This window comes from Coregonus clupeaformis, chromosome 36, assembly GCF_020615455.1.
Source record: "Coregonus clupeaformis isolate EN_2021a chromosome 36, ASM2061545v1, whole genome shotgun sequence".
NCBI lineage: Eukaryota > Metazoa > Chordata > Actinopteri > Salmoniformes > Salmonidae > Coregonus > Coregonus clupeaformis.
This window is the reverse complement of record NC_059227.1, coordinates 17,464,875-17,483,163: the sequence shown is the minus strand read 5'-3', so window position 1 is coordinate 17,483,163 and position 18,289 is coordinate 17,464,875. Positions and strand designations below refer to the sequence as shown.

Sequence of the window (18,289 nt, the reverse complement as noted above, 5' to 3'; positions counted from 1 at the left end):
TTGTAGAGTCCATGCCCCGATGAATTACAGGCTGTTCTGAGGGCAAAAGTGGGGGGTGCAACTTAATATTAGGAAGGTGTCCTTAATGTCTTGTACACTCAGTGTTCAGAAAGTATTCACACCCCTTTACTTTTTCCACATTTTGTTGTGTTACAACCTGAATTTAAAATGGATTAAACTGAGATGTGTCACTGAACTACACACAATTTCCTATAATGTCAAAGGGGAATTTAGTTTGTAGAACATTTTTGAAATTAATAAATAAAATGTAAGCTGAAATGTCTCGAGTCAATAAGTATTCAACCCCTTTGTTATGGAAGTCTAAATAAGTTCAGGAGTAAAAATGTGCTTAACAAGTCACATAATAAGTTGCATGGACTCATTCCGTGTTCAATAGTAGTGGTTAACATGATTTTTGAATGACTACCTCATCTCTGTACCCCACACATACAGATAATTGTAAGGTCCCTCAGTCGAGCGGTGAATTTCAAACACAAAGACCAGGGAGGTTTTTCAATGCCTCACAAAGAAGGTCACCGATTGGTAAATGTGTAAAAAAACTATTATCCCTTTGGTGAAGTTATTAATTAGGCTTTGGATGGTGTATCAACACACCCAGTCACTACAAAGATACAGGTGTCCTTCCTAACTCAGTTGCCGGAGAGGAAGAAAACCGCTAATGGATCTCACCATGAGGCCAATGGTGATTTTAAAACAGTTACAGTTTAATGGTTTTGATATGAGAAAACTGAGGATGGATCAACAACATTGTAGTTACTCCACAATACTAACCTAAATGACAGAGTGAAAAGAAGGAAGCCTGTACATAATAAAAATATACCAAAACATGCATCCTGTTCGCAACAAGTCACTTAAGTAATACTGCAAAGAATTTGACAAAGAAATTAACTTTTTGTCCTGATTACAAAGCATTTGGGGCAAATTCGACACAACGCATCACTGAGAACCACTTTTCAAGAATGGTGGCAGCTGCATCATGTTATGGGTATGCTTGTCATCGGCAAGAACTAGGGGGTTTCTTAGGATAAAAATAAATGGAATACAGCTATAAGCACAGGCAAAATCCTACAGGAAAACCTGGTTCAGTCTGCTTTCCAACAGACACTGGGAGACAAACTCACCTTTCAGCAGGACAATAACCTAAAACACAAGGCCAAATCTACACTGGAGTTGCTTACCAAGATGACATTGAATGTTCCTGAGTGGCTTAGTTACAGTTTTGACTTAAATCGGTTAGAAAATATATGGCAAGACTTGAAAATGGCTGTCTAGCAATGATTAACAATCAACTTGACAGTGGTTGAAGAATTTTTAAAAGAATAATGGGCAAATATTGTACAATCCAGGTGTGCAAAGCTTAACCAAAAAGACTCACTACTGTAATCGGCGCCAAAGGAGCTTCTACAAAGTATTGACTCAGGGGTGTGAATACTTATGTAAATGAGAAAATGTATTAATTTTCAATACATTTGCAAAAATGTCTAAAAACATGTTTTCACTTCGTCATTATGGGGTATTGTGGGTAGATGGGTGAGAAAAAAACATATTTAATCAATTTTAAATTCAGGCTGTAACACAACAAAATGGGGAATAAGTCAAAGGGGTATGAATACTTTCTGGAGGCACTGTAGCAGGCATCCTCATTAGAAAGGGCTAGAGGGCAGGAGGGCTGGACAGGTTTATAGGTGTAGGAATATCCCTCTACAGATACTCAGCTCTACAAAACTGTCTATATGTTCATTACATATTATCTGCTATTACTGTAATTTCAGTGTTGAAAATATTGGGAATGGTCTTCTAAAACATTAAAAGGCACTTGACTTCACCTTAACTGTTTTCTGAAGAGTGTGGAAAAGGAGAGGGAAAACTGCCCGTGGCTGTCTGAAATTGGGTTACTGGTTCTAACACATCTGATGTAAGTGGGTGAGAATGTGTCCCTCCATTTAAAGTGGGACAAAGTGCAGACGCCAAAATAGCCCAAACTTTCCTCCTTCTATTACACGGTAAGTGTCTGTCATCTTTTAATTGGGTTACGGTGTTGCTGTCGACATTTAACGGGGCAAATACATTTATTTACCAGGTTACGGCAGTAGCCAGGTTAGGATCCCTTGTACTTTAAGAGGGGAAGAAAGGTGAAGAACCATCATCTGTAAAAACACAACCCCTAATGCACAGACCCATCCACGCACACACATTAACACACACAAAGATGCAACAAAAAATAAAAGTTGTTAATAAATTTCAATCCTCTCTTACTATCTGCAGCGATAGAACAGTGAGTTTAGATTCAGAATTCCCCAAAGGGACCACTTTGAGCTTTTTTTAGCAACAAGCATCAACAAAAAGTTCAGATGAAAAACACAGGGAAGATGGCTGGTCAGACATAACCTCCAACAAGAAAATGAGTCACATACAAAACCTGCCAAGAGGCTTTTGACAGCCACAGAGTTCGTCTCGTTAATCCTCACATTAATGCGAGAGAATGAGTGGGAGAGCTGCTGTGTTTCCTAACGAACAAAACACAGCTCACTATAAGTGAATGGAGGTGCTGCCTACTGATACACATCTGTTTCTAGACAGCAAATAGACATATGCCAGCTCTGCATTAACGTGTATACTCTGGGAAACCTATTCCCTTTTCCCATATCAAAAAGCAATCCAGTTTATTCGCTCATATGCCTTACCATCTCCATATCACAAATGACATCTGTGGTTGAGGTCTGGTGGGCTCTTTATAAGCTAACCCAGTGATGTGGGTAAATTCATCACTGCCACTAATCTGTTGGGGCCCCTGGGGGCCTGCGGTGGGGTGGGGGGGCAGTCCTCTGGGGGCTCAGCTCTAACTCCAGGAGACTAGTAGCTTCAACCACCATGTGATGATGCGTGAAGAGAGCCCTTTCATTCGCCATTAGCGTGGGAAATTAATTTGTTACACCGACCCACACGGCCATCTCCACAACAACCTGGGTTTTAATTAATATCTGACGAACTGGGCCGCGCTCTCGCTGGCGAAAAATAATGCATTCATATGAATCCTGCGATTAGAGGAGAAGAGCGCTTGATTTTAGCTTTTCACTGAAGTGAGACAGGTTTTTTTCTCCCTCCTGGCTAATAAAAACAGCCATTATACAGTGTGTAGGTATCTGAGAAAAGATAACATACAACATATCAAGCTAAATACATTTATTTCATTCAGTGCAGTAGCAGTGCCAAGCCACACACGTTCAGTTTCTGTAGTATTTCATGAGTATTTTCCCCTGATAAAATCCCTCTCCCTGTTCTTGGTTGTGCTGAGGGTTGTGTGGTGAGCGGGAAGGGTTAAGAGTGAGTGTGGTATGTAAATAAGGCCTTGGACTGCTGGGGTTGAGCACGCTACACTGGCTGCAGGACACTGGAGCAGACAGAACATAACAGAGAGGATGTTTATTCTCATGGCTGAGACCAGCCGCTGGCATCACATGCCCCCCTTCTTCCTCTCCCTCCCTGCTTTCTCCCCCTCTTCCTTCACCCACCAGACAGCAACAATTTCCAAACCCAATAAAAATCCTCCAACAGGTTTGCCCCTGGAGAGTAGCAGCTGACCCTCTGTCCTCCAGACTCTATCACGTCTCCCTCTCTCTTTTCTGAGGGAGGTGGGCGGCTAGGCTCGCCCCTTCAGGGGGGATACGGTAAGGGCGAGGGTAGTGATGGAGCGAGGGGAACAAGACGTCCAGGGATGGCAGTCCAAGAAAAACAGTCACTTTGGATTTGTTAGCCGGGCCAACACATGACCTTGACAGCGCTGTATTGTTCTGAAGCTGTTTCTGTGTAGAGCAAGAGGGAGGGAGCCATGGCAGCTATGTACACTGTAGTCGAGACACTGAGCAGGGGCCATTCAGGGTAAGGTGCAGACAGGATAACAATCAAGAGGCAGGCTCGATTTGCGAGAGAGCATCATAACAAAAATGGGTCCAGACAAGGTGTAGTCAAAACGTATTAATGGCAGAGCCTTGAACATCGATACACAGACAACATTCCTCACTTCTGTGGTTTGGGGGATGGAATAAAGGAAGCAGAGACCGCGCTTCGCAAAAGAACTGTGCTTTTATGTGCCAACCACTATGCTATCAAACCACAGCGGAGAATACTTCAAAGCTGTGGAGAGAGAGAAGTATTTGCAATAGTCTGTGTAGTTAATGTAACCGAGGGAAACAGAGGGAGGGAGAGTGAAATCATTAAAGGTAGGGCGATATATCAAATTAATGTTCCACATGCCTGTATCGCAATTTTAGTTTTATGAGCGTTCTATCTTTTTGGTCTCGTCTCCTTCGCTGCTTCTGTGCTGTGTGCACTGTGCACCTTCCAACTCGCACACAGACAGCAAGCCCCTCCCCCTGCCACTAAAAACAACATAAGAAGAAAGATCACTTCTTCCTCTCTGACAACAAGCAGTTTAAACATGCTATTTGCATTTGAGGTTTGGTCCAACAGAATCGGTCATATGGACACTGAATCGCTTAGAGACATTATTTTACTATAATAGACGAGAACTTAACCTTTCTAACAATACCCTTTTTATGTCTCAACTACCAAAATGTAAAACAGAGTAGACCCTACTAAAACAAGAGTATTAATGATTGTGGAAAATGTATGCTCAGTTTCTGTTGTGCGCGGCATTGCGGTACCACGTACTGCTAGCAGCATTTTTGCCACAGACTGTTTTGTGCTAGCTGTCTAGTCTGTGTTTTATAAATGTGCAATGAGCATAAAAATACGCATTTATATAGGAACTAGCAACACGTTCTCATTCTGAGAAATAAGCATCTTCTTATCCAGGTAGGGCAGTTGATTTTAATATAAAAACAAAGTGAACAGGCTATGTTGTTCAAACAGTTGGAGACGGACAGGAGGGTGTATTCATAACAGTTCAACTGTTCTACTTGTTAGCAAGCAAATAGATCCAAGTTGGCTAGACTTGGCTTGCTACTCACTAGAACGTGGGTTTGTGCACGTGGGTTTGTGCTTGAGAGATTGTTTATGAGACCTGTGTTAATTTTCTATAATGCCTCCTACAAAAAGTTGGTCATTATTATTAACTCCTGAGTGGCGCAGTGGTCTAAGGCACTGCATCACAGTGCTAACTGTGCCACTAGAGATCCTGGTTCGAATCCAGGCTCTGTCGCAGCCGGCCGCGACCGGGAGACTCATGGGCGGCGCACAATTGGCCCAGCGTCGTCCAGGGTAGGGGAGGGAATGGCCGGCAGGGATGTAGCTCAGTTGATAGAGCATGGCATTTGCAACGCCAGGGTTGTGGGTTCGATTCCCACGGGGGGCCAGTATAAAAAAATATGTATTCACTAACTGTAAGTCGCTCTGGATAAGAGCGTCTGCTAAATGACTAAAATGTAAATGTAAATGTAATTATTAGTGAATGTGCACTGTGCATGGTTCTGGTTAAATTTGTAACAGACAGACTTGAAAGCCAGATCAGTGATTATTGCAACAACAAAAAAGCATGTTAAACTATTTTGATAAAATAATAAAATGATTAGTGGGTCTTATGGTTGTGGAAGGCTTATATTTAGCTTAGGTATCATTTTACAAGCCCTGAATTCATTAGAATATTCCCGTCTGTTTGAAATGCAGTGTATTGACCTTTAATTGTGCAACAAAGCTTATTTAGAGATATTGTGAATCGCCCATAAGTTATATATATATATATATATATATATTTTTTTTTTTAAACGAGATATGATCGCCCAGCCCTAATTGAAGGCTTTTGGTCTTTACTCCTGTGAATAGAGTACAAGGACAAGTGATGCAAGGGAGGAGTGAGCTGTTTCAAGCTGCTCAGTGGGTGTATTGTCGTCTTCAAAATTTATGATGAGCGATGTTCCAGTATTGTGAATAGTGATATTTTTGTAGTAGAGTGGGCGGACTGTACATTGTGTATATAAACAGACAGACAGACAGGTGCTGTATGAGTGCAGGAATCACCTCTTCAGGTTTAGGAGGGCCCAGGGGATGCCTGTGGGGGTTTTGAATGCAGGCAACAGCTTCTCTCCCAGCTCTATGGCCTTCTTCCTGAACACCTACCAAACAAACAGAGAGAGAGGAGAGAGAGAGACTCATCAGCAAAACAATATATTCATGTCATTCTGTCAATCCTGTCTGATGTCTAAGAGGTGGTGACAGGGATCCATGGACAATGGCCATCAAGCTCTTCCTGTCACATGGGCCTTTTATCTCACATGCAGTGTGGCCCTGCTTCCTGTTAGAAAGTAGGGAAAGGAGAGGCTGTTTCCTGGTGTGTGTGTGTGTGAGTGAGTGAGTGAGTGAGTGAGTGAGTGCGTGCGTGCGTGAGTGAGTGAGAGAGGAGAGAGGAGAGAGGAGCAGAGAGAGAGAGAGAGAGAGAGAGAGAGAGGCAGAGAGAGAGCGAGGAGCAGAGAGAGAGAGGGGCAGAGAGAGAGGGGCAGAGAGAGAAAGAGGGGCAGAGAGAGAGAGGGGGCAGAGAGAGAGGGGCAGAGAGAGAGAGGAACAGAGAGAGAGGCAGAGAGAGAGAGGCAAAGAGAGAGAGGCAGAGAGAGAGAGGAAGAGGCAAAGAGAGAGACAGAGAGAGAGAGGCAGAGAGAGAGAGAGGCAGAGAGAGAGAGAGGCAGAGAGAGGCAGAGAGATAGAGAGAGAGAGAGGCACAGAGAGAGAGATGGGCAGAGAGAGAGAGAGGGGCAGAGAGGGAGAGGGGCAGAGAGAGAGGCAGAGAGAGAGAGAGGCAGAGAGAGAGAGGCAGAGAGAGAGAGGCAGAGAGAGAGAGAGGCAGAGAGAGAGAGAGCAGAGAGAGAGGCAGAGAGAGAGAGGCAAAGAGAGAGGCAAAGAGAGAGGCAAAGAGAGAGAGGCAGAGAGAGAGAGAGGCAGAGAGAGAGATCTATCTATCTATCTATCTATCTAGCTATCAACCACTTCAGATCAGGGCCAGGAAAATGTCACCATGTCACGAGCGCTTTTCATATACAATGACACCAATATACAATGACAGGTAAGGCATCAAAGGCACATGTGCATCTTCCCATCTGTGTTGAGTCTGTACTGTACTGTAGGAAATATGAATACTAATGTAGAATAAATACATTCCCTATGAAGTCTCCAGAGGTTTCTGTGAATACATTTTGTCGCAAGACAAGGGAGCTACTGTAACAAACAGAGATAACAAAGCTATACACATGATCATATCTGTGTGTTCCATCGTCGCTCCGCCATCACATGTTCCTGTTCTAGTTCTGAAGTGACATGGAGCAGTCAGAGGAGGTCGTAAGATGCTGCGAAGAACAACATAGTGGGAGGAGGGTGTGTTCGTCTTTGATATGCGCGGAGACGTCTCCAAGCAGCAACAATCAGGTGTGTCAGCGGAGACACTGCCTGCCGAGGGACCTGTGCCACATGGCTTCATGCTAATCCAATTGTTGTGAAAATATATTCTCTCCTCTTTGAAGTAATAAAATGGCATATGTCCAGCCACTCAATAGTGGGGAATGTCTCACTAGTACCAAACGCCTGCACAAAGACGAGAGGGCACAAATGAATAAAGGTAAAACAGCAACTTGTCAAATATTGGTGAAAGACAGCAATAGAGTCGGTTTGTTGAAAGTCATTGAATTGGGTCTTTTCAAAAAGCAGATGTAGATGGATGTATAAAGAGTACAATCTCAAAGGTAGGAGCTGGTGGCCTTTCAAAAGAGGCATTCAGGAGCTGCGTCGAACAGGGCGGTGCTATCACCGATCGTTTCATTCACCGGACACCCGCTGAGACTAGTGCCGTACTCAAAAAACACGGCTAAGGCAGTATGCGTCAGCCACCAAATAATCTCCTGCTGTGTCCTTGGAGCCTCTGGACAAGGTCACCTGTTAACCTGTTCTACTAATAATCACTATGTCTCCTGCTGTGTCCTTGGAGCCCCTGGACAAGGTCACCTGTTAACCTGTTCTACTAAATCCACAGTGCTGTTCCTTCTGCCCGCCGCTCCCCCCTCTGCTCTGTGATGAGGTGTGGGCTGTCTGTCTACCTCTCTCTCTCCACTCTGTCATTTATTACATTGGACTTTTATGGCTCCTCGTTTCTGAGGAGGTTATGAAAGTAATCTGGAGCCCCCGTACCTTAAGTAGGGGACATCCACAAATCATCCCATCCCACCAGGGTTAGCACATACACACAGGTCGGGACTGGAGATATCCTGTGTTCCTACATCTCATCCAATTTGTGTGATTAATGATTTTAATAATACCAGGATGCTGGAGAATAAATAAACCAGACCCCCACCTAGTCATCAAGCAAACTGTCAACAAGGTTTAATAAGCAATCAAATTATCTGCAACCCCAAACAACATGGCCAGGCTGGATGGCAGATAATATTAGCAAATATTGATGATGATAATCATATTCCGCACTCCAGTGAGTTTGAAGAATGATTTATCACTGATATGAGAAAATCAGCTATGAAGTAGAACTCGACAGATGTTATACAGAATACAAATACAGCAACAGTGTTTTTTTGCAGGTTTCCTGACACTGAATCTGGATAACGTAACACTCATTTGGATGATTCAGGTCAGAGGAAACAAAGAAGGAACAAGTGGATGCAGTTCTGAAGATGGGGAGATGAAAGTGGTAAAAAGACAACTTGCACACACCCTATTAGTGCAATAGGGGGCATTATTATATTTGTCCTCTACCAAGTCATTTAGAGCTAGGGAATAAGGACAAAGCCACCGAGCACAGACAGAGAGAGAGACAGAGAGAGAAAGACAGAGAGAGAGAGCAAGACAGAGAGAGAGAGAGAGAGAGAGAGAGAGAGAGAGAGAGAGAGAGAGAGAGAGAGAGAGAGAGAGGGAGAGGGAGAGGGAGAGAGAGAGCGAGACCGAGAGCTAGAGAGAGTGAGAGAGAGAAAGTAGGAGCGAGAGCAAGACAGAGAGAGAGAGAGAGAAAGAGAGAGAGAGCGAGACAGAGAGAGAGCGAGACAGAGAGAGAGAGTGTGTGTTCAGATTGTACAACAGGGCTATGTGCCCGTCACTGGGAGCCAGGCTAACGGCTCCTGTGCTTTGGGGCTGTGGGGAGGAGGGCTGGACATGTCACTAAATAAGATGAATTACCGTTCCGGGCCGGGGGGTGACTGGGGTGCCTCGTGGGACACAGCCCAAATTACTCCACGCGTCTGTTGGACAGAACCAGACAGGGCTCTGGCTCCTCCGATAGAACGACCCACATCCAGCTCTCCCCTATTGTCTAGCTGTCCCTGGAAGAAGCCTGGCAGGAAGGGACTGGGGGGCTCTAGGCCCAGTAGCTGGACCTCCAATCCCTTGACATGAAGCTCCAAAGCATATATATATATATATATATATACACAGTGAGCTCCATAATTCACTGGACAGTGACCATTCTTTTGTTATTTTGGTTCTGTACTCTAGCACTTTGAGTTTGAAAGGATACAATGACAATGAGGGTGAAGTGCAGACTGTCAGCTTTAATTTGAGGGTATTTTCATACATATCGGATGAACCGTGTACGAATTATAGAAGCTTTTGTACATGGTCCCCCCCATTTTCGGGCATCAAAAATCATTGGACAGTTTAACATAATGTAGAATAAAGTAATCATTGTTAATATTTGGTCGCATATCCTTTGCATGCAATGACTGCTTGAAGTCTGCGATGCATCGCCATCACCAGACGCTGGGTATCTTCCCTGGTGATGCTCTGCCAGGCCTGTACTGCAGCCATCTTCAGTTCCTGCTTGTTTCGGGGACTTATTGCCTTAAGTCTCCTCTTCAGCATGTAAAATGCATGTTCAATTGGATTCAGATCTGGTGATTGACTCGGCCAGTCAAGGTTTTTCCACTTTTTGGCCATCAAAAACCCCTTTGTTGCTCTAGCAGTATGTTTAGGGTCATTGTCTTGTTGCGTGATTAAGTGCCGTCCAATGAGTTTGGAGGCATTTGGTTTTATCTGAGCAGATAAAATATTTCTGTAGACTTCAGAATTCATTGTTCTACTTCTGTCTGCAGTCACATCATCGATGAAGACAAGTGAGCCTGTTCCACTGGCAGCCATACAGGCCCAAGCCATAACACCCCCTCCACCATGTTTCATGGATGAGGTGGTATGCTTTGGATCATGGGCATTTCTTTTTTTCTCCACACTTTTGTCTTTCCATCACTCTGGTACATGTTAATCTTTGTCTCATCTGTCCACAATATTTTTTTCCAGAACTCTTGGGGTTCTTTTAGGTGCTTTTTAGCAAACTGTAATCTTGCCTTTCTGTTCTTCAGGCTTATCAGTGGTTTGCATCTTGTAGTGTACCCTCTGTAGTCCTGCTGGTGTAGTCTTCTGCGTATGGTAGACTTTGACACATCTACACCTGCATCCAGGAGAGTGTTTTTGATCTGTTGGGCTGTTATCAGGGGTTTTTTCTTCACCATAGAGAGTATTCTCCGGTCATCCACTACAGTGGTCTTCCTCTGTCTACCGGGTCTTTTGACATAATTGAGTTCACCGGTTGTTTTTTTCTTGTTAATGATAAACAAAACTGTTGACTTGGGCATGGCCAGGGTTTTTGCAATGTTCCTGAATGATTGATTTTCATTTCTGAGCCTTATGACGGCCAACTTCATTTGCATCGACACTGCTGTCTTCCTCATGTTGTCACACCCCAATAACAACCTCCAAAGGCAATAGCAACGTCTAGAATCATTACTATTCATCAACAGCTCTCCTGCATTCACTAACGACACAAATGAATACACCTGCCTAACGACACACTTCTGTGAAGCCAATTTAACAAATACTTGTAGTACCTTAAAATGGGTGGACCATGTACAAAAGGTGCTGTCATTTCTAAACGGTTCATCCGATATGTATGAAAATACCCTCAAATTAAAGCTGACAGTCTGCACTTCACGCTCATTGTCATTGTATCCTTTCAAACTCAAAGTGCTAGAGTACAGAACCAAAATAACAAAACAATGGTCACTGTCCAATGAATTATGGAGCTCACTGTATATATATTTTTTAAATCAAATCAAATTTTATTTGCCACATGCGCCGAATACAACAGGTGTAGACCTTACAGTGAAATTCTTACTTACAAGCCCTTAACCAACAATGCAGTTAAGAAAATAAAAAAATGGCAAAATAGCAAATAATTAAAGAGCAGCAGTAAAATAAAACCAAATCATCAGTCATCTGATTCAGTGCAGTAGAACATCTCTATATGCATGTTGAAAGTCAGTAGTTAACTTCTTCTCTGAAAAATAGCATTGTATTTGGTCAAACACAATCCTCTCCATCAGTTTACTAAGAACAGGTAGCAAACTCATTGGGCGGCTGTTAGAGCCAGCAAAGGGTGCTTTACTCTTATTAGGCAGTGGAATTACTTTAGCTTCCTTCCATATACACTCCTTTAGGCTTTGGTTAAAGATATGTGACTCGTTTCAGGAAACTAGGCGAACAGTGAGGGAAAAAAGTATTTGATCCCCTGCTGATTTTGTACGTTTGCCCACTGACAAAGAAATGATCAGTCTATAATTTTAATGGTAGGTTTATTTGAACGTGAGAGACAGAATAACAACACAAAAATCCAGAAAAATGCATGTCAAAAATGTTAGAAAATGATTTGCATTTTAATGAGGGAAATAGGTATTTGACCCCCTCTCAATCAGAAAGATTTCTGGCTCCCAGGTGTCTTTTATACAGGTAACGAGCTGAGATTAGGAGCACACTCTTAAAGGGAGTGCTCCTAATCTCAGCTTGTTACCTGTATAAAAGAAACCTGTCCACAGAAGCAATCAATCAATCAGATTCCAAACTCTCCACCATGGCCAAGACCAAAGAGCTCTCCAAGGATGTCAGGGACAAGATTGTAGACCTACACAAGGCTGGAATGGGCTACAAGACCATCGCCAAGCAGCTTGGTGAGAAGGTGACAACAGTTGGTGCGATTATTCGCAAATGGAAGAAACACAAAATAACTGTCAATCTCCCTCGGCCTGGGGCTCCATGCAAGATCTCACCTCGTGGAGTTGCAATGATCATGAGAACGGTGAGGAATCAGCCCAGAACTACACGGGAGGATCTTGTCAATGATCTCAAGGCAGCTGGGACCATAGTCACCAAGAAAACAATTGGTAACACACTACGCCGTGAAGGACTGAAATCCTGCAGCGCCCGCAAGGTCCCCCTGCTCAAGAAAGCACATATACAGGCCCGTCTGAAGTTTGCCAATGAATATCTGAATGATTCAGAGGAGAACTGGGTGAAAGTGTTGTGGTCAGATGAGACCAAAATCGAGCTCTTTGGCATCAACTCAACTCGCCGTGTTTGGAGGGAGGAGGAATGCTGCCTATGACCCCAAGAACACCATCCCCACCGTCAAACATGGAGGTGGAAACATTATGCTTTGGGGGTGTTTTTCTGCTAAGGGGACAGGACAACTTCACCGCATCAAAGGGACGATGGACGGGGCCATGTACCGTCAAATCTTGGGTGAGAACCTCCTTCCCTCAGCCAGGGCATTGAAAATGGGTCGTGGATGGGTATTCCAGCATGACAATGACCCAAAACACACGGCCAAGGCAACAAAGGAGTGGCTCAAGAAGAAGCACATTAAGGTCCTGGAGTGGGCCTAGCCAGTCTCCAGACCTTAATCCCATAGAAAATGTGTGGAGGGAGCTGAAGGTTCGAGTTGCCAAACATCAGCCTCGAAATCTTAATGACTTGGAGAAGATCTGCAAAGAGGAGTGGAACAAAATCCCTCCTGAGATGTGTGCAAACCTGGTGGCCAACTACAAGAAACGTCTGACCTCTGTGATTGCCAACAAGAGTTTTGCCACCAAGTACTAAGTCATGTTTTGCAGAGGGGTCAAATACTTATTTCCTTCATTAAAATGCAAATCAATTTATTACATTTTTGACATGCGTTTTTCTGGATTTTTTTGTTGTTATTCTGTCTCTCACTGTTCAAATAAACCTACCATTAAAATTATAGACTGATCATGTCTTTGTCAGTGGGCAAATGTACAAAATCAGCAGGGGATCAAATACTTTTTCCCCCTCACTGTAGCTAGCTAATGTTAGCTGGCTGGCTCGCTAGCTAACGTTACGTGTATGATCTTACTATTCGTATCTCAGAGCCATTTGCTTGGTTAGTTATAGCTACCTGCAGATTCATGCAGGGTAGTAACGTCATGAGTTGGGATTATGGTTCATTGTTTAGCTAGCTAGCTACATGTCTTAACAAAAGACTCCACTATGCAAGTATCAATTTCAATAGAATGTCACTGTGACAACTGTTGATAGACATTTTCTCAAAAGTGAGGTTACAAGTTTATCAACTTTCAAAGCAGAATTACTTTCCCATTGTTCCTCAACTATAGTGTATGATATACCATTTTCTAGGACGGAGTCTCTACTTTCATCCAATGTAAAAAACACAATTTCAAATTTTGCTGCATAAGACCGAATCGAGCCGGTCGTTCACATATAGCAAATAGGGGTGGTAATACAGTCTGCTTCCATTCTCAATAGTTTCCCATCAAGATTGTCTATAACAGGTGGCTTATCATTATTGATGGTTAACAATAGTTTTTCCACCTCTCCCACACTAATTTGACCAAATTCAAAACAGCAATACTTATTTTTAATGATTAGATATTTTATAAAAAAATAAATAATAATAATAATAATAATAATAATAATATGCCATTTAGCAGACGCTTTTATCCAAAGCGACTTACAGTCATGCGTGCATACATTTTTTTTTTGTGTATGGGTGGTCCCGGGGATCAAACCCACTACCTTGGCGTTACAAGCGCCGTGCTCTACCAGCTGAAATGATTGGCAATATCGAAAGGTTTTGTTATAAATGACCCATCAACTTCAATGAAATATGGAGATTAATGGGTTTTCTGCCCATGATATCAGAGCTAAGGATGATGATGCCTAGACAATAGCAATGTTTCCAGACTGGATCTTTCCTCAGACAGAGTGGTCTGTCTATCTTAAGATGCCATCCTGCGCTCAGCAGGCTAAAGCCTCAAACAGGGCCTGAAAAATGAATTGCTGGGAAAGAGCAGCTTTGTCAAATCTAATTGTGGTAAGCTGCACAAAAACACCACACAGGAAAGAGTAGGTTAAATTGCATTACGAAATGAAACCAAGCAGGCTGTTAACCAGAGTGCACTGCCAGTTAACTTCCCCCTGACAGAGTGACTCATAGCAGTGCTGTCCTCCCAAAGGACTGAGGGGAACAACATTCAAACAGGCCTCTGGACAGAACTGGGACTTTCAGACCACTGAGAAATCATTTCAGAAAGTCAAAAAGGAGTCCTCTGGCACTTTTTGCTGTGCCTAAGCACTTAAAAGATTGATTAAGCCATCGATTGGGCAGTGTCAGTGAGAGAACTCACCTGGTGTCCCCTGACATGAATGATTCACCTGATGATTGAAAAGTAACAACACTGAAGTCTTTGAGATCAGGGGTTGGGCCTCTCTGCTTCACTGTACTGCTGAGGTGCAGCTTTTTAATTCAGCAAAGAGAGCCTGAGGTGTGAGTTTAAGGGCCCCTCTGGCCTCTCTGCAGGTGCTTCAAACAGCCCGCTGGGCATATCTCACCTCACATCTAAAATGACGACTCAGTCCTTTCTCCTTTTCTTAATGAATGATTAAGCAGCTCGGTAGAACCCCATTCCCCATTTCGCCCCAATAAGTATTTTTTAGAGGAATGGTGTACCTGTGCTTTAAGATTACTAGGTGCCATTTGTAGTTTGTGCCTCTCTGTTATGCCGACATTAACGGGGCTAGCCACAGTAGATCACGCCCCGGGTGTAGGGGGAGACATTTGTGAAAGGACACTTCAAGGCAATTACCACACTCATTTGTAGGGATTTATCTTAAGTCAGCACTGTGTGCCTGCTAAATGAGCGGCTGTAAGACCCCTCCTCTACCTCCCCCCTAGCTAGTCATTACAGCTAAGAATCCACAGCAGAGGGAGAGGCTGAGTGAAAGAGGGAGGAGAGAGAGGGAGAAGACAAGAGGGAGAGTGGGTTAGTGAGAGAAGGGTATTTTGTGGAAGGGAAAGTTAGAGAAAGAGAAAATGCCCTAGGGAGAGGGAGTGAGTGAGAGGGGGAGACTACGTTAGAAAAGCAGAGAGAGATTCTGAGGGGCATCAGTAAACCCAAATGAGGTGACCTAGATCTTGTGTCCTTCTGTCTGTCTACTCAAACACCAGGAGACACCGGTCACATTTGGCAAATCCCTAACAGTGAATGATCAACGTTTTCAGTCGCAATTTTGTGTTTACCTCATATAATGACTTCAATGACATGGGTAAACGTTACAGTATGTTTGATATGCTAACGTTTCTAGCTAGCAATATTGTCTTGCAAGCTACATTTAGCTAATGTGTGTACGAACAACAAAATAAACCCTTTAATTGTCAGCACATGCTTGTGAATAGTTGCATTATTCAAGAGTGAAATATGATTTGCTAGCATTATTCAAGAGTGTAGCTAGCTAATATGTTTTAGAGGAAAAGTTGCTCGCATCGTTGAATAGCATGCAATCCTACTGGCTAGTCAGTGGCTAACGTAATACTGATATTTACGGGACATTTTTCGCTGCAGAGCAAGAATGTCACGTTGCCAGCCACAACGAAAGGTAAGGCAAGGAAGGATGTAATGTAAATTTAAAAGTTTATGTACATATTATGCAAATTTAAATCTCGTCGTGCTGCCTCTCCTTAAATGTTTGTCACTGAGAATAGCCTCTTAGAGGACAGACCAGGTGCAGGAAAACTGACTTCTCTGCCACAAGTGAGATCCTTTGGCAGCACTGACATATAGGCAGTGGAATGGGACTATCTGGTTCTGGAGTTGATAGCCATGGCCTCCTTAGCCAAGGAGAAACCATTTCCCCAATCTACTCTAAAGACCAAAAGGGCACTTCAAGCTCTGACACAGCCTATCAACTGACCAGGGCCCAAATGTGTGGCTTAAGCTCAGTGCCACCCGACTAGGTTCACACTCTGGTCTATAAGAACACTTCAAGCAGTTTGAGAGCGAGAGCGAGCGAGAGAGAGAGATGGAGGGAGGGATGTGGTGAGTGTTGAAAGAGTCCTTAGATGAAGTGGGACCTCCGCTGAGACTGGACGAAAGGCACGTGGAGGCAGACAAGGACGTCCATTCACACAGGAGCAGGAGGGCTGAGAGCAATCAGGACCGGACAGACAGGAAGGAAAGGCTGAGCTGACGGGCCCTGCCTGGCTGCCTCTTTCAGCTCACACTTGAGGACCCTGGACTGCTTTAAACAACTGTTTCTCAGCAGCTCCTCAGCAGCCCCCTCCAACACAGCTTATTGTGCCTGAGAGCCTCAGAGCTGAACCCACTGAGCTGGGAGGAGGTGGAAGAGGAGGAGGAGGGCTGTGGCCGACTACAGAGTGATAAACTGCTCCCAGCATCCCCATTCCCAAAGTCATTTAGGCCTACATAAGGCAGGGATAAGATGGGATCTTCCCCATGTCTGAGAGGGAGGAGAGAAATAGTTTTGTCTATATGTCTGAACAAACAAACTAGCCACAGTACTAAGATATTTCCCTCTCTCTTGTAAACATGATGGTAAACAACCAAACAGAAGAGAAGAGGAGAAAAAATCCCTGGTGTTTTCTGGAGCCTAATCCTTCAGGGGTGGAACTGGCTCAAACCTGCTGAATGCGAGGCACCACTCGCACACAAGAACATAGTCCATAAATTGAAGACAGCAGTGAAGAGAGATCCTCTAAAAGCTTGGATTGAAACCCATCCATGGAGGAGAGGAGAAGAGACTGATATTCCCCGGGCCCTGGCTCTCCAGCTAATGAAAGGCATGTGCTGGGGAGATCTGCCCTATAACAGAGAGAGTCCAACACAGGGTCTGTTACATGACACAGATCACTTTCCTGTGTGTTCCTTATCAATTACACCTCAGTCACAAAATAGGCAAGAGAACGGGGGAGAAAACACCAAGCTCATAATCGTCCCTGAATTGTTAGCTTGTATTGATTTGAGTTTGTGCCTGGCAAAGTACTGCCATGACTTTCCAAGATAATTGTGTTTCAGTCGTCAGTGCGTTTTCTTTAATTCATTCACTCTCTCCGTTAATGGCGGGGTGACTCTGAGAGGCACGCAATGTAACATGGCAGGCAGCCCAGGAATAACAGATTTATTCAGGAGTCAAGCTAGCGGACGTCTTTATTATGTCACAGATAGGCTGGCTCCATTGTGTTGGCTACGGCAGTGATGTGAGATGAATGAGCAGATGCTAGGTAATAGAGAGAGGGGTTTTATCTGTGCATGATCCCGTTGAACAACTCTTGCTGGGGCACGAGAGCTTCTGCAACGCATTAACTCAGGCATCCATACACACATACCTGGCTGATACAGTACGAAAACAAACACATGATAAACCGAGGGGAGAAAGGAGAGGAAGAGATTGTAGGGTAGGCTATATAAACCGACCTAATCGTCAATCACGGCTTTCACTGCACCACTGACCATACTAAATGTTAGTGATGGGGGGGGGGGGTTAAATCTATACATATCTGGATATTATTTTTTATGATATATCGTATCGACAATATCGCAATATTATTTTTGCACTAGTTGGCTGTACCTGCACTAATGCTCCAGTATTTTTCCTTCATTGATCGTTCTCCATCTTCTTTTTAAATAAGGAGCCAATTCTTTTTCAGCACTTTTATTTCCATGACTGATCAAAACTCGTTTTCTCATGGCTCTCTTGTCCCTCTGCAGTAGACATATGGTGAGCAATATGTTTGGACCATGGAATCACAATAAAATCACAGTATCAAATTGCAACACATATGGAATCGTGAGAATCGCAAAACATATTGTATCAGCACCTAAGTATTGTGATAATATCATATTGCAAGGACCCTGGCAATTCCCAGCCCTAATGAAAATGAGTGTATTGTGCGTGTCTGTATGTAGGGAGTAACTCAACATGAGCTGGGTCATGTCTGCCTGTGCTGCTATTCAGATGGAAATGAGTGGCTGAGAGAGGGCACACTGCCTGGTGGAGGGAGATAGAGAGACAGAAAGAGAGAGAGCGAGAGAGAGAGAAAGAGAGATGGATAGAGAGCAAGAAATAGACATCTTAGCTCCTGTGGAGTGAATGTTCTGTGTCCCACCAGGGACCACCTGTCAGGAGCAATAAAGCAGGTTGGATCAGAGGAACTGGGCAGACAGACATA

The 18,289-nt window shown here is 43.8% G+C and overlaps 1 protein-coding gene across 1 annotated transcript in view; it reads right to left on the bottom strand.

Annotated features, from left to right (window-relative positions):
• Positions 1 to 18,289, bottom strand: part of LOC121552274 (mannosyl-oligosaccharide 1,2-alpha-mannosidase IA-like) — a 177,302-nt gene that overhangs the window by 57,444 nt on the left and 101,569 nt on the right. Inside the window, exon 5 of the mRNA XM_041865051.2 lies at positions 5,998 to 6,092. Coding sequence (XP_041720985.2) covers positions 5,998 to 6,092 — 95 coding nt within the window. The remainder of the gene's footprint in view (positions 1 to 5,997; positions 6,093 to 18,289) is intronic.